The following is a 17,162-nucleotide window of genomic DNA, read 5'->3' on the forward strand; positions in this document are numbered from 1 at the left end:
AATGTATCTTGTTACCCATTGGATTGATAGGAATCACAATTCCTTGCAATGACAAACCTAACCCCTTTCCGGGTTCATAGCCGTTTTGTACCATTTGAGCCACCACCATGACTGAAGTAGAGGACAGATAAGGTCGAAGGATAGGTTTTCCTTCTAAGAACTTATTAGCCGTTATTATCTCCAAAGCCTGATAGTTGAGGGATTCACAACCTCTTTTAGCCTCAATGCATGGTATTGAAGGATCTCGGGTGATTGGGAGATCATCTTCACCATGGACAATGATTTCTTGTTTGTCATGTTCAAACTTGACCACTTGGTGTAGAGTAGATGGCACAAAGGCATGAGGATCCATGGCCTACCCAAAAGCAGATTGTAGACGTGTCCATGTCTATAACTTGGAAAGTGATTCCAAACTCCGCTGGTCCAATTGTAACAATCAAGTATATTTCACCAAGAGTATCCCGTTTTGCACCATCAAATGCCCGTACACAAACATTGTTATTACGAATCCTATCAGTGCTGATATTTAAGCTTTGTAGAGTGTAAAGAGGGCATATGTCTACACCCGATCCTCCATCAACCATGACACTCTTCACATAGTGTTCTTCACATTTCATGGTTAAATGTAGAGCCCTATTATGTCCACATCCTTCCAAGGGCAATTCATCATCAGTGAAAGTGATTCTATTTACCTTAAAAATTCGATTGACCATCTTTTCAAAGTGACCTACTGTAATATTTTCTGAGATATGTGCCTTATTCAAAATTCTGGTCAACACTTCACGATGTTCTTTAGAATGTATGAGTAATGACAATAAAGAGATTTGAGCAGGCGTTTTCCTCAACTGATCTATAACAAAATAATCTTGAGCTTTCATCTTTTTCAGAAACTCTTCAGTATCTTCCTCGGTGACTGGTTTTTTCATCGGCAACTGATTTTCTTTGATTTGTTTGTCCCTCTTTAATTCTTCTAGAGCATAACACCTTCTGGAACGAGTTAGACCTCCTGTTTCATTTGTTTCTTTGATAATATCCTTTCCCTTGTGAGTAACGACGACTTTGTTGTAGTTCCACGGAACGGCCTTGGTGTTTGTGATCGGAAGTTGTGTTGCAATTTGTATCATAACTGACTCTTTCATACTTTCTTGATTTTGATTAAACGTTGAAAATTTACCAGGATTGTAGCATTTTGGTCTATTCAATGGTACGTCTCCTCTTTTTATAGATTCAGGGACATACAACACTAGCTTCCTCGAGTCCCCAAAATTTGAACGTGAACCTTTAACAATTATTGGTGCCCTTTGTTTGGGTTCTAAAACCATACTAGACTCTTCTTTTGAAACCTTGCTTTCCACTTTTGTTCTACTTGTTTGCTCATAATCTTCAAAAATGTCAACCATCCCCACAACACGCTCATTATTATGAGTAGGGAGTGGATTATTGGTTACATTTGGTGCTTCCTCATTGCGTACCTCGATTACCTTATCCTCGATTAACTTCTCAATGACTCTTTTTAGGGTCCAACAATTCTCTGTGCTATGACCTGGAGCGTTGGCGTGATACTCGCATATAACAGTTTGATCAAAGCCTCTTGCATTTGGATTGACAACGTACGGATTGACAGATTCAACTAGTCTCAATTGTATTAATTTCCGTAACAAACTCTTATACGATTCCCCAATTGGGGTAAAATTTTCTTTTCAACCTTGTTCTCTCGTATATTTTGTTCGGGGACGTGGATTGTATGGCGCCAGGAAATTTTGTTGTTGGGGGCGAGAAACTTGTGTAGCAGGCCCCCGCCATTGTTGGTGAAAAGATGGCTGGACATATGCCTGAGTGTTGAGAACTGCATATTGGGACGGGTAATATTGCTGAGGAGAATCATATTGTTCTTGTTTGACTTGACCATAAGGATGGTTCATGCCCATTTGAACACCTCTCGATCCAGATGCCGTCATGGACCCTTCCTCCTTCTTTTATCGATTGGTAAAATTACCGGATCCACTTTGTATTGCTTGTGTGGTAGCTATAATGGCTGCTTGACTCACAATCCTACCCGACTTTATGCCAATCTCTACCATTTCTCCGATCTTAATTGCTTTGGCGAAAGGCTTGCCCATTACGGCAAGAAGATAATGAAAGTAGTCAGGTTCTTGAGCCTGGAGAAAAACATCAATTAATTCATAGTCTTTTATCGGCGTTTTGACTCTAGCCGCCTGCTCCCTCCATCTTATGGCATATTCCCTAAAACTTTCCGATGGCTTTTTTTCATATTAGCTAGGGAATTGCGATCGGGAATAATATCGATATTGTATTGAAATTGTTGGACAAAATCTTGCGCCATATCATTCCAAACGTGCCAATGAGAAATGTCCTGATCGATAAACCATTCTGATGCTACACCCGTTAAACTCTCTCCAAAGTAAGCCATAAGAAGTTCTTCTTTTCCTCCGGCTCCCCTCAACTGATTACAAAATCTTCTGAAATGAGCCACTGGATAGCCATAACCATTATATTTATCAAACTTTGGAGTTTTGAACCCTAGAGGCAAGTGAACATCTGGAAACATGTGTAAGTCCTTAAATAAGACACTTTTGTGTCCTCCCAGACCTTGCATATTCCTTATGTTTTGTTCCAAACTCCTCATTTTCCTTGCAATTTCTTCATGTTCCTCATTTTTAATGTTTTTCTCAACCTCAAAGGGAGAACTGTATTGGTGGTGGTAAGAGTTAGGAACATTGAAAGTTAATTTAGGGGCATGACCTTGGCCGTATTGATCTTTGAGTATAGGGTCATCATTGGATTTTCGTACCAGTGTCGGTTGAGGAATTGTATTAGTTTGGACAGTAGGCATGAAAAGTGGATTATTAATCATTTATGGTTTCAACGGGTTTACTGAGGAAGTTCCGGCAGTATTAGATGTGTTAATGTAGGGTCCGAACCCAGGTGGATAAATCGGATCACTTGTTGACACTTGGATGGGGAATGGCATATTCACATTCAAATATTCTCGAATTGAAGGCGGATGAGCTTTCCCATTCATCCAAGCTTCGTACATTTCGGTCATCTATTGTCTTAACATTTTCACCTCTTCCATAGGTATCGATTCTTACGCAACCATTTGGGTTTGTGCATCTTCATTTTCCAACTCTGTTCCGTCTTTACGTGTTGTTTTTTTTTCCTTTTGATCTTGTGTTATATTGATGAGATGCCAGCTCTCCTCACAAACCAACCACCTTTTAAACTCTCTAAATTCTCATATATATAAAAAACATGTGTTAGGATTCAACATATTGAGGATATTAAATTCACGTTGTATGTTATGCACCTAGATTATTCATATGTCTATAACGTGTTTTGGAAGACTTTTACGTTTCATCCCGGCTTTGAACGACTTGCTTATGTCATTTGGTCCCCTACTTTACTTACTTGAATAATTTGAATGCATTTTAATCGAACCTATTAAAGGTTGCCTACGTATCATGTTTGAACATGAATGAGATCATTACGTAGTTCATGTGGATAAATTTCTTTGAAAAGAAAAATACGACATTTATTTAACTTTAAAATGAAAATACCATTCAAATCAAAATGACCAAAATAAAAATATCAAAGTACCTAAGGTTAAAACAAAATTTGACGAACTAAAAAGAAAAATAATAAAAAAAAAAATCCATCTCCAACTTTTCTTGATCATCAATTGCCCCCTAGGCTAGAGTAGACCTTGAATAAAGCTTTCGGCGGATGTGGGACTAGTGCACGCGCCTCTCGACCCAGGCTCTCATCACTTCGATGGAGATAAACACCATAAACATCAATCAAGTTCTCTGTCAACTAAAGCACTTTTCCTTTGGCCTCCTTCATATTCTCGTGACAATTCTGCAACCATTCTTCAGTAGTGACAAGTGCATCACTTAAATGCTCATCATGTGATTGACGCTCTTCAATTTAGTTATGAAATTCTTCACGCTCTTACATCCATTTATTTCTTTCGATCGCAACTTCTGCTTGATACAATGTGAAACGGTTTGCTATGTCCCTTTCTCTTCCCATAGAAGCTTTTAATTGATTTTGTAACCTAGATTGTGCATGTATTAAGAGGGTCTTTTCTTTCTTATATTCTTCCTCCTGTTGCTCCATAGCACCTGTAACAATGCCCAAATCTTCATGTAGGGTTCGAATAGAAGATAGATGCTTCTTTTCAACCCTTTTTTCAATCAATGTAACTCTTTCCTCGAATATTGCATCACGTCGAGCCAACTCTTATCTAACATTTTTTAGGTCATTGCTTAGGATATCTAAAGTAGACCTATAATTTCTTTCCAACTCGAGTCGGGCCTGCTTGATTCTTACTTCAATTTCCTCTTCTCGATCTATGATTTCTCGCGCTAATCCTTCGGGCATTACTTTGAGAGGGGCTTGATAAAACAACCAATGGAGGTATAAGGGGTCAACTTCCCCTTCAACGCGATCATCAACCATAGCTTTCGAACTTAAAGTTCGACTACCACCCCAAATCTTTTGAACTTCTGATTCTCGATCTCGATCTTCAAATTCCACCGCCCACACAAAATTCTACGTATCCTCGACTTTAGGTAAAATTTGTTTTTGTCCTAATTGGCGTAGAACTCGGAGGGGTATGTATGGTTGGAACCGGCGAAGGCCTGTCAGAATGACGAATGGACGATAGGAAGACATAACAATTACCTCACTAGCAGGGAACCAATGATAGTTCCATGTAATTTTAAATGCCGTCAATTTAAGAAGATAATGTCTCCATGCTTTGACACCTTTTGGCAATTTGTCTCCTAATTCTTTCATCCTGTCTGGGTGGCTCAAAATATAATTCGTCCAATCGGATTTAAAATCTGTCACAAAACGATGGTGATATAGGTGCTCCAAAAAAACCACATTTGCGATAAAATGCTACAACCTTAAAAAAAAAATCTCCCCCCTCTCTACATTTAGTCAAAGCACGATAAATATAAGCCAACATCATCGGCAATATAGTGGATTTTCTTTTCTTCATCATAACAGTGACTATTTCTGACAGACGAATATCAATTTTTTTATCCTTCCTTGGAAAAATCATAGCTCCCAAGAATGCCACTATTAATGCTTCTTGTTTATGTTTTTTCCAAGTAGGGAGGTGTCGTCCATTTTTAAGTTGTTTCCCATTACTTGAAAATCCTTTCTTCTTTCCATATCTTGAGTACAAGAATTCCAAAGAAACCAACCCATTATCAAAACACTCCTTATGAGGATGGATGATGTGCATTTGTTCTAGAAATTTACTTCCGCTGACACTCCTAGGGGCTATTAGTGTTTCAGTTCGAAGATCCTGGCCTAAACCTGTGAAACCACCCAATTCTTCTAATGTAGGCGTCAACTCAAAATCACTAAATCGAAACACATAGTTTGTGGAATTCCAAAATGGGATCAAAGCCTCGATCAAACCTCTGTCAGGACTAAATCTCATGATATCTGTAAGGAAATCAAGATGTTTGAATATCTCAGTCCGCCTAAATTCATGCATATCGTTCCATCAATCCATGAGTAATTGTGGGGTTTTATCTGTGATCATGAACTTTGGGGGATCATTGACCATTTCGACTACTTCATCCCTTGGTCTTTTATCACATCTCATAGATCTCATGATTACCTGATTGAGAAAAAAAAGAAATTCGGGATTTTTAAATCAAATTTAATTGTGAAATTTTGATAATTCAAAATTATTTATTGGAGTACTTAAAAAAATAAAAATGATTCGGACTATCTAAAGTGATCATTGATTCAGGTTGTTTTTAAAAAGAATGACCAGATAAAGATACAATTTTGATCGAAAAAAAGAAAGAAAAATAAAACAATGTGTACATGTACAATTTAAAAGACATATATACATATATTATTAATATTATTGTTTTTATTATTTATGCAATTATTTTAATAAAAGCGAAAAAAAATGAGGATTAGGTGTGTATGTATATATATGTGTATTGATTTGTTTATTTTGAATCATTGGTCGAAAATGGGTAGAAAATAGATATTTATTTCTTTAGTATATTATCCTAAGGCCGGTCAACATTTTGTTACACTCTTCCACATGATGCAACAAGTAGCACAAAAATGCACATGCTGGTCTCACGAAAAGGTACCTGTCCTAGTCAGATTAGGCCCCTATGTCGAATCTCGCTAAGTTACATGCACATGGTGCAAATAAAACGAAACCTAGTAAGGATATCATGTCTGAAAGTTTCAGATTTACTAAGGTTTAACTTGTGGAGAAAAAATATCTAGACTGGCTGTAAAACGAGCGGACAACTCGAGTCAGGGAGTAGCAACGTACCGGTAGCAGCGCTTTCCGGCTTTGTGCATAGGTGCTCCCCATCCTATACATATTTAACTAAAAGTCCTTCACCATGGATCGAAGATCCACTGGCTATCTTGATACAAGCGGGGTGCGCAGTCGCAATTCCCATATTATTATTATAGAAGACTCAGAATGGTTCGTGAGATAGGTTAATTATAATCCAATTCAAATATTATCAAAACATTAAATAAATAAACAATTAGCATATTAAGTTAAATAAATACAATATCCAAAAGCGTAAATATATAAATCATAGTCATACATAAATCAATATTTAAAGCTAGAATTCTAGTTAGTGATACCCAGCAGAGTCGCCATCTGTCACGCCCTTTTTTTTTTCTCAATATTTTTTATTCTTATTGTTTTGAAAGAAAAAGAGTTTTTCCAATTAAAGTGACATTTTGAAAAGCGATAATTATTATTCGGAGTCGCCACTTGAAATTGAGTTTTGGTGTTCCAAGTCACCTTATTTAAATCCCTAATCAAAAGGAAATTTGACTCTATTTTTTATTGGTCTGCGAAATAAAAATTCGGATAAGGAATTCTGTTGACCGAGGGGAAGGTGTTAGGAACCCCTCGAGTCCCGTGGTTCTCGCACGGTCGCTTTATTGACTTTTAATATGACTTGATTTAATTTTTTTTGAATATTATATTATTTAATATAATAATAAAATTGTTATTTACCCAAATTTATTTTAAACTTATTTGAAACTGACTTATTTATTTTAAATGATCTTATTTTCTTTTTAAGGTACGTCCATTAATTTTAAACTTAAAACATCCGTTTCTTGAAACATCCGTTTATTTTAGTTTTTTTTATTAACATNTATATATATATATATATATATATATATAGGTATCTAATATTTTGAAAGTAGAATTTATATAGAAAAGAGATTTTAGAGTTTGGGTAATTTTTGAATTGTTTGTTTTAGTTACATTTTTAAATAAGAGGTAAAATATTAAGAGATTTACTATTAGTTTTACAAAGAAATTTTTTTTTTTAATGCTACACGTTTTTTTAATAATCTTTTGTATTATTTTTTTTCTATATCTTTTTTTTCTTAAGTTTTTATAGTAAAGTAATAATTCTTTAATTTTTGGTTGACATTCTTTTAAATTTACTCTTTATCTTCTTTTTTTTACTTTACTTTTTTTAAAAAAAATCTTATGTTTTGTTAATTTTTTTTTTATTTTATTTCTATTTTCCTTTCTATCATGTATATATTACATTCTATTATTTATTTGTTCATTGTTCTTTTTACTCTTTTTTTTTTGATTTTTTTTTTGTTTCTATGCTTTTTTTAATCATTTTTTTATTATGCTTTTTCTATTCACGTTGCTTTATTATTATTATTATTTCTTTCTTTCTTCTTATGCTTTTCATTTATTTTTCAATTAATATTCTTCATTATATTTTTTATTTTTTATCATAAACCTATAAATAATATTCGTATATCCTCTTAATTACATAATTTAACAATCCAAATTAAATTGATAATTATCTTATTTTATTCTAAAGATAAATTATTTATTATTTCAAAATAATAATTACAAAAACTAAAGTATATTTAGCAAAGCTTTTCTGAATTGCTAATCAATTAAACATTAGTTTATATCCTAATTTAACAAGAATAGATTAAAATTTAAAAAAATTAGTGAAAATTAAATTCAAAAAAATACTTATTCAATATCATGGAATTTCATATAAATTCTAAATCGCATTTAAAGAGGATAATAATAATAATAATAATAATAATAATAATAATAATAATAATAATAATAATAATAATAATAATAATACATGATGCATATTTAAATTATTTATTTATTTATTTATTTATTTATTTATTTATTCTTAACAATAAGAATCTCTGGAAACATTTTTTTTAAGTTTTTGCTAATTCTAAAAATAACTCATAACATCAATCACAAAAGTGATATTTCATAACAATAATAATAACACACTATTAAAAGAATTTCATATTATTGGAACTAAACTTTCTTACAAGCATTTCATTAAAATCATACAAGAATTCAAGAATTTAGAGTTACCGCGTATTATTGATTCACCACAAAAAGAACTGCTACGATTTACTGATTTCCAAAGTTAATAAACAAGTATTAACTTTAATGAGCCACGAATTGAAACCACAAACAAGATTCTAACTCTAACCTTATTCTCAAAAGAATAACTCACTTTTCTTCTCCTTAATTTTTGCTCTTGTTTTTTTTTTCTCGTCTTTCAATCTCAGTTTTATGTATTCTCTATCTCTCTCTCTCTCTCTCTCTCTTTTCAACTGAACGTGGGGTTATATAATATTTTTTGGATGAGAATCTGGTGCTAATTTAAAAGAACGTAGTGTAGTGGGATTAGGATTAAATTTAAAAATTAGTTGAGAAAATTGGAGTTGAGATAAGGATATAAAATAAATAAATAATAATAATAGCAAATTAACAAAAAAAAATCGTGTAAACTTTAAAAAAATCATGCAAAAGAAGTAAAAAAGAATAAAAATAAATAGATGGGATGAGATTTTTTAGGAAAATAAGTTAGGAAGTTGGGAGTAATTAGGATAAGGTAAAACAAATTTGAAATATTTAGGTCTCCTCTTTTCTTTTCTTTTTCTATACTTTTTCATAATAATTTCTATATTATTATTATTTTAGACTAGATATAATTAATAAATACCTTAGATTCCCAACTTCTATTTATCAATTTATTATTATTATTAAACTATAATTGATCTTATAATTTTTATTAATTTACAATTTATTATTATTATTTTATTTTATTTTAAATATAATCCTTTTTAAATTGATGTAAAATATATTATGTTTTGGTAAAAAAATTAGGTGTTCACACTACTTATGTGATATAGATTGTCAGGAAGTTTGCTTCAAAATAGTTATTACTATTATGACATTAGACCTTTTATTTTGCTTATTTACCTTTTTTTCTTCAACTAATCATGTTTGGTAAAATAAATTAAAAATAATTTACAAGCATATGAACTTATCTTATGATTTCACGGATACAATATATTTTATTAATTTTTATTTTTTTCAATAAAAAAAGAGAAGAAAATCTTTCTCAGCGATCGTAGTTGTTTTCTTCGCATGTTCACATGACATCTAAACAGTTTAACGTGAAATTCACGTGAAAGCATATCCAGTTAGATGACAAGAAAAATACACAACAAGTACCATTAATAAGGTAATATTCTTGAGATACGACAAAATACATGATTGAACCTCATCAAATTGAAACAAATATATACAATTGTTGCAATTAACTAATAAATTTTTTCATTGACCATCTTCATAAGTTCGTGTATAAGAGATATATATGACGATCCACATTGAACATTCACAAAAGAATTTGTAATATTATTTTGTTCTAAACTTATTATTTAAATCTTCACTAAAATAAATAACATATATTTTGTGAATAGGTAATTACGTGCAACACACGTGTCAAAAAACTAATTTAAGATAAATGTACACATATACAAGCATCTAATATTATGTATAACTTATATCATAGGAGTCCAGCATGGGGATCATGAGTGGGATGGTTACGAGGATCAAATCATGAACGAGGAAAAGACAATGAATTTAAAATATTACTAGGACTTATTCATTCCTTTAAATTAGAAAAATTATTTTTCTTATATGAAACAGCATAGTAAATTAAAAATATATGGAACAATTTTAATTTTTCTTAGTATTTACTTTTACATAGTTTTCATCGAATCTAATAAATTGAGTTCAATTAATATTAGACTTAGATTAAAAATATTATGTTTTGATAAATTTAAAGGACCGATAAAACTACAAATACACAATAAATATCTTTTGTAAGGCAATATTCGTGAGATACGACAAATTACATGATTGAACCTCATCAAATTGAAACAAATATATACATTGTTGCATTTAACTAAAAATTTTCATTAACCATCTTCATAGGTTTGTGTATAAGAGATATATATGATGATCCACATTGAACATTCACAAAAGAATTTTCAATATTATCTTGTGCTAAACTTATTATTCAAATCTTCACTAAAATAAGCAATATTATTTACTATATTACAGATTTTCTGAATTGGTAATTACGTGCAATGCACGTGTCAAAAACTAATTTAAGATAACTGTACACCTATACAATTTCCATAATTGCATCTAATATTCTGTATAACTTATATTATAGGGGTGGGATGGAGTGGAGCGTGGATTTCGTGAGTGCAATGGTCGCGAGGATCGGATGAATGAGGAAAAGACAATGAATTTGAAATATTACTAGGACTTATACTTCCCTTTTATATTAAGGAAGTTATTTTCATTAGATGAAACAATATAGTAAATTAAAAATATATGAAAATATTTTAAATTTTTGTTATTATTTACTTTTACAGAGTTTTTATCGAATCTGATAAATTGAGTTCAATTAATATTATACTCAAATTAAAAATATTATATTTAGATAAATTTAAAGGACCGACAAAACTACAAATACACAATAAATATCATATATAAGGTAATATTCGTGAGATACGACAAATTACATGATTGAACCTCATGAAATTGAAACAAATATATACGTTGTTGCATTTAAATAATAAAATTTTCATTGACCATCATCATAGGTTCGTGTATAAGATATATATATGACGATCCATATTGAATATTCATAAAAGAATTTACAATATTATTTAGTGCTAAACTTATTATTGAAGTGTTCACTAAAATAGGCAATACTATTTACTAGAACATATATTTTCTAAATTCGTAATCACGTGCAATGCACGTGTCAAAAAATTAATTTTAGATAAATGTACACATATACAATTTTCATAATAGCATCTAATATTCTGTATAAATTATATTATATGGGTGGGATGGAGTAGAGCATTGGGTTCGTGAGTGTAACGACCTGTTTAGTCGTTTTGAGCAGTAGAGTTTATTTCTGGTAATGATTGTCTGGGTCGACGGATCCCACGACGGACCGTCATGGGCACGACGGACCGTCGAGGGGGTCTCGTTCCAAAACACTTAGATTCCGAAAATTTGGGCACTGAGATCGACTCTCTGAACTTCACGACGGAATGGCAGGACGGACCGTCGTTGGCACGACGGACCGTCACCAATCTTTCCACAGAATTAACTCTCTGACCCTTGTGACGGACCTGCAGGACGGACCGTCACAGTCATGACGGACCGTCACAGGCTCCGTAAGTCTACTCGGGTCGGAATTCAGCTAAAGTTTTTAAAAGGGCGTTTTGGACTATTCATGCTTATAATTATAAAGTTAGTGGGTTAGTGTTAGTAATTCAATTACTTGGGGGTTAAAGGAGATAACCTTGAAATAAATAGAGGGTTATTTTTATCATCTTTTATACTTAATTATATGACAATTAGGGTAAAAGAAAAAGGGTTTGAATAAGAAAAATAGAAAGAACAGAGGGAGAAAGGGAGAACGAACGAGCGAGAGAAGAGAGAACGAAGAGGAAAGCAAAGATTTTGAGGAGTAGCTTGCGTGATCACGAATTCTTCGGTGGAGGTAGGTTATGGTTTATACTATCTCATAGTAAACTCTAAATAGCGATTGATATGTATTGGGTAGTATTGTAAAGTCTTCTATATGCTTGATTGTGTGCTTGCAAGATGTGATTATATAATTGTAATGGATTGGAAAGATAAGGCTGTGAATCTTAAATCTGAAATCCACTTTGTTAATGATGCTGCCTTGGTATAAAAGAAGGCTTGATGAATTNAAAAGAGTATGGTGTGGAGGCTTGAGTCCTCATAGATGTGTTTGGTGTTGTTGTAAATGATTCTTATAGTTGTTGCTATCACCTGTTAAGTATTTGGTTGGTTTTATGTATTATTCGATATATATTGCTTTCTATTTTGAGTTGGCCGATGATACCTACTCAGTACTTGTGCCTTGTACTGACCCCCTACTTGTAATTTTCTTCTTTGTTATTTGTGGAGTGCAGCAAACGTGCCATCGACTTCAACTCGTCCTCAACTCTAGCCAGTCTTCATCACGTCAGATTTCAGGGTGAGCTATTGTTCCTAGCTTGGAGTGGATTCTCTCTCACTCATGTCTTGATGCCTTGAAGTTCTGGCATGGACTAGCTGTTTAGCTTATTTTAGCTTCTTAGATACTCTTAGATTTAGTAATTTGAGGATAGATGTTCTTGTGGTGATGACTTCCAGTTTTTGGGAACAATAAGTATTGAGCTTTTAGAAGTTATTTAATCGATTTTCATTAATGAGTTTTAAGTCTTCCGCATTATATTTTTTGTTTATTATGGTTGAAATGTTGGGGTTTAGATTGGTTGGTTCGCTCACATAGTAGGATAAGTGTGGGTGCCACTCCCGGCTCGTTTTGGGTCATGACAGTGAGTGGGATGGTCACGAGGATCGGATGAATTGGGAAATGACAATGAATTTGGAATATTACTAGGACTTATTCTTTCCTTTTAATTATTTTAAGAAAGTTATTTTCCTTATATGAAACAATATGGTAAATTATAAATATATAGAATAATTTGAATTCTAGTTATTATTTACTTTTACATAGTTTTTGTCGGATCTAATAAGTTCAGTTCATTTAATATTAGACTTAGATTATAAACATTATCTTTTGATAAACTTAAAGGGACGACAAAACTACAATTACACAATAAATATCATTTATAAAGTAATATTCATGAGATACGACAAATTACAAATGATTGAACATTGTCATATTGAAACAAATATATACATTGTTGTATTTAACTAATAAGTTTTTTCATCGACCATCTTCATGGGTTCTTGTATAAGAGATATATATGATGGTTATCCACATTTAACATTCATAAAAGAATTTGCAATATTATTTTTGCTAAACTTATTATTCAAATCTTCACTAAAATAAGCAATACTATTTACTATAACATATATTTTCTGAATTGGTAATCACGTGCAACACACGTGTCATAAAACTAATTTAAGATAAATGTATACAAATACAATTATCATAATAGCATCTAATATTCTGTATAACTTATATTATAGGGGTGGGATGGAGTGGAGCGTGGGGTTCGTGAGTCGGATGGTCACGAGGATCGAATGAATGAGGAAAAGACAATGAATTTGAAATATTACTAGGACTTATTCTCTCCTTTTATATAAAGAAAGTTATTTTCCTTATATGTAAAGTATAGTAAATTGAAAATAAATGGATCAATTTGAATTCTCGTTATTATTTAATCTTACATAGTTTTCATCAAATCTAATAAATTGAGTTCAATTAATATTAGACTTAGATTAAACACATTATATATTGATATATTTAAAGGACTGACAAAACTACAAAGTACATAATTGAAAAACTAATTTGAACTTATCCTTGAACATAAGGGACTATTTTTGTCATTTTATCACTTTTTGACATCATTTTTATCCAAAAAAATTATATAAAATCCACTCTAAATTAGGAGACCTCCCTTCAAATGTGCTTGAATTTGATAAATAGCCATGGAAGAACAAAGCTTTCAACAACGGGAGAGGCTAGTAGAGGAAATAACAGGATACAAATTTAAGAATCCCAACTTGTTATCATCAAGCTTTTACTCATCCTTCCGTCCAACAAAATTGGGCATCCAGGTAAGCAACAAATTTTGATGGTCGAGTGTACCTAAAACCATTAATATTTTTGAATTTTATACAGTAATTGATGTCGCATGTAGGTGATTTGGTTTTGAATCTGATGATATCAAAGGAACATTATTTTGCTTATCTTGATTTATTTTCGGACAATCTCACAAATTTGAGAAGTATCAATGTAGATACTGAAAAACTTGCTAGAGTCTCCATCAAATATAATTTGCACAACCATTTACGTTATCAGATTCATTTATTCAAAGAACAAGTAAGTATCTACAAATTCAATTCATTAAATATCTTTTAATTTTTGTCCATTGGAAACTAAAAATGAACATTATTAGATTAAAATCAAAATAACGGACCACGTTGGTTTTTTTAAGGTTTTTGTATTTTTCAATCTATTTCAATTTAATATTATTTAGTTTCAATTATTTGGTTTTTTATTTTTTAAATTAAAAAATAAGATAATAATTTTTTTTGAAAACTTTATATACTTTTTATCTTTTGCATTCCCCCTACTACCCAATTTCCTCATGTCCAATAAACTCTCTTAGGTCAAGACAAACATATTATCATTTAATTATTTTTTCTTACTATTTCGTCTCTTATTTTTTCCTCATAAATATCTAAAAGGAATTAATAAACAATAGGATTTGTAATACTAATTTCTAATTTCAGTTGCATCACTTAAATTTTTTTTTTCTCACTTCATTCTTTACTCCCCCCCCCCCNNNCCCCCCCCCCCCTCCCCAACCCTTCTTTTTCCCCTTTTCTTTCTTCATATAGCCTATTGATCTAAGATTTTTTTAAATAGTAAATGCAAATCCAAAATTAATATTGAATCAAATTAATTTTAATTTTTACCAAATTAAATTGAGCATCGGGAAATCAAATCGAACAAACAGAATATCCCGAAAAGTTCATATGTTTGTTGATTTTCAAAGGTAGAAGAATTCAAAAATTCTACATTGGAGTACCCATTGCATTCATTAGGTTGCATTAATCCCCCTAAAGTTCTTGCAGATATAGTTGAAGCCTTAATTGGCGCAATTTATATCAACCGTAATTTCTCCATTGATACAACTTGGCAGGTAATTTTATTATTATTACTATTATTATTATTATTATTATAATTATATATATATATATATATATATATATATTTGCCACGATCCAAATCCACAAGTCGTGATGTCATCTATGTTTCCAACCAATAGGTAAGCCAACTCAACATACTTTATCAATTCTTAACTAAATAGTGAAAAAGGTAAACATTATGTGAAAATCTCTAACATAAAGCTTTATAAATACGAATTGTGGAAAGCTAAAAATACCACCCAAGAATTGGTGTCATAAGTACAAGAGCTTCTAAAATACGATGCAAGTCTGAAACTAAAATGACAAATCCAGCATAAGGGATATCCTGTCTGAATACTAAATAACATAATAAGTAAAATATAGAGGGAGGTGTGGGCCATGAACAGCCAAGTAGCTCACCGCAACTCCAAGACACTCCAAACTAAGACTCAAATTGCTCCTCGAGATGTGCTCGTACTCGAAATCGAATCTGCACCACAAAGAGTACAACAAGTGTAGTATGAGTATGAAACCACGTGTGTTCGATTTCGGAAAAAATATTTTATAAGTTTTTGACTTTTTTAGAGTCGTCACTTAATATTTTAAAAATAAATCAAGAAAAAACTTAGTTTTCAAAAGAGTTAAAACAGAAAACCTTAAGAAAACTTTAAAGAGGATCGGGAATTCCTATTTATATTTTAGGAAGGTGTGTAAGACACCTAAAATATTCGCTAACTCGCGATTATCCAGCATCTAACTTATTTGGCTAAATGTCTAACTTTAACTTTATGATAGAAACTATATAGAGTTGCTTTTAAAAAAAAGTGAAGTATTAATTTTACTATCTAATTGAGATTTGCAAAATTTGATTTAAGTTTATTTGCACTTGATTTGATTAAGTCGTTAAAATAAAGTGGCGTCTTGCAGAGGTTTGGATTCTTTCACCTTAAAACTAGCGACAATAAATGACAAATAAACAGACGAAAAAGAAAAGTAAGAGAAAGTGAGAGAGAGAGGGGGGGAGGGGTCCGAATCCGATTTCTGTCCACCTGCACCGGTATTTGGACCCCTTTTTCTTGTACATATCCTAAAGTTCTATCAATAATAATAAAGAATAAATAAAGCGACGAGGTCTTATGTCCAAAATAAAAAAAAATACAACATTTAAAAAATAAATTTGGGCCCTTATGGCCCACTCTCTTCCTCTTCTTCCACTTCAATTCCTTTCACTCCAAGACCTGTACGCCTTTCCGAACTTATTCTTCTAGTTAATAGACTGACTCCAATAAGGAAATTTGAGCCTTTATGGCTCTTTCTCGGAATGCAAAGGCAATGCGGTTGGAGTCCATGGAGAACTCGAACAGATTTTACATGTAGCAAGAGTAAATAAAACACATAAGTAATACTTATAATAATTCATAAGAGTAAATGAAGCGATAAGACACTTTCAGGACAAAACTTCCAAAAATAAAAATAAAGTATACCAACAATCCAAACACACGATTAATAAAGATTACTATCGACCCTGTATTGATATAATGTTGTCCACACATGACCTTCTTACTTCAAACAATGTCAGTCATGTCATAGAGTATACCAATCTTATGATAAATTGGAATTTAAATTGGTACGCATGATTCAACTATAAATTCAAAACTTTACATATAGAAAACATTCACCAAGTAGTGTTATTGACTTTATATCAAGATTACCCAAAAAAGAGAACAGTAACTAAAATGTATTATTTCCGGCACCTGATAATATTCATGAGCAAAAATAACTTGGAAATACATGATAGCTAAATTACGAGACACACATAAGATGCTAAGAACACATTGTTAACTTAAGACAAAAATTAAAAAAAATCGCATGATACCATAAAAAATCTTAATATAAAAGAAACATTATATCACAAGATGGACACAAAGATGAAGGGCGATGACTGATAAGATTCCATCTAATAAGCAGCACTAAGACAGAACCAACCTGTACTTAGGAATGAGATAAAGATCTATAATCCTACATCATCGCAACCGAAAGAAAGAATAAT

At 31.7% G+C, this 17,162-nt stretch overlaps 1 protein-coding gene and 2 pseudogenes across 1 annotated transcript; 1 reads left to right on the top strand and 2 right to left on the bottom strand.

The window, feature by feature from the left end:
- Positions 1-299: 299 nt before the first annotated feature.
- Positions 300-1,958, bottom strand: LOC107022277. Its single transcript, XM_015222937.1, has 2 exons — positions 1,706-1,958; positions 300-1,630 (listed from the first exon to the last, which is right to left on the bottom strand). The coding sequence occupies exons 1-2, from the start codon at positions 1,956-1,958 to the stop codon at positions 300-302; spliced, it is 1,584 nt and encodes a 527-aa protein (XP_015078423.1).
- Positions 1,959-5,088: 3,130 nt separating this feature from the next.
- Positions 5,089-6,388, bottom strand: LOC107022278 (annotated as a pseudogene).
- A 7,518-nt stretch (positions 6,389-13,906) lies between these two features.
- Positions 13,907-15,631, top strand: LOC107022279 (annotated as a pseudogene).
- Positions 15,632-17,162: the final 1,531 nt, after the last annotated feature.

Source organism: Solanum pennellii, chromosome 6 (assembly GCF_001406875.1).
Source record: "Solanum pennellii chromosome 6, SPENNV200".
Classification (NCBI taxonomy): Eukaryota; Viridiplantae; Streptophyta; class Magnoliopsida; order Solanales; family Solanaceae; genus Solanum; species Solanum pennellii.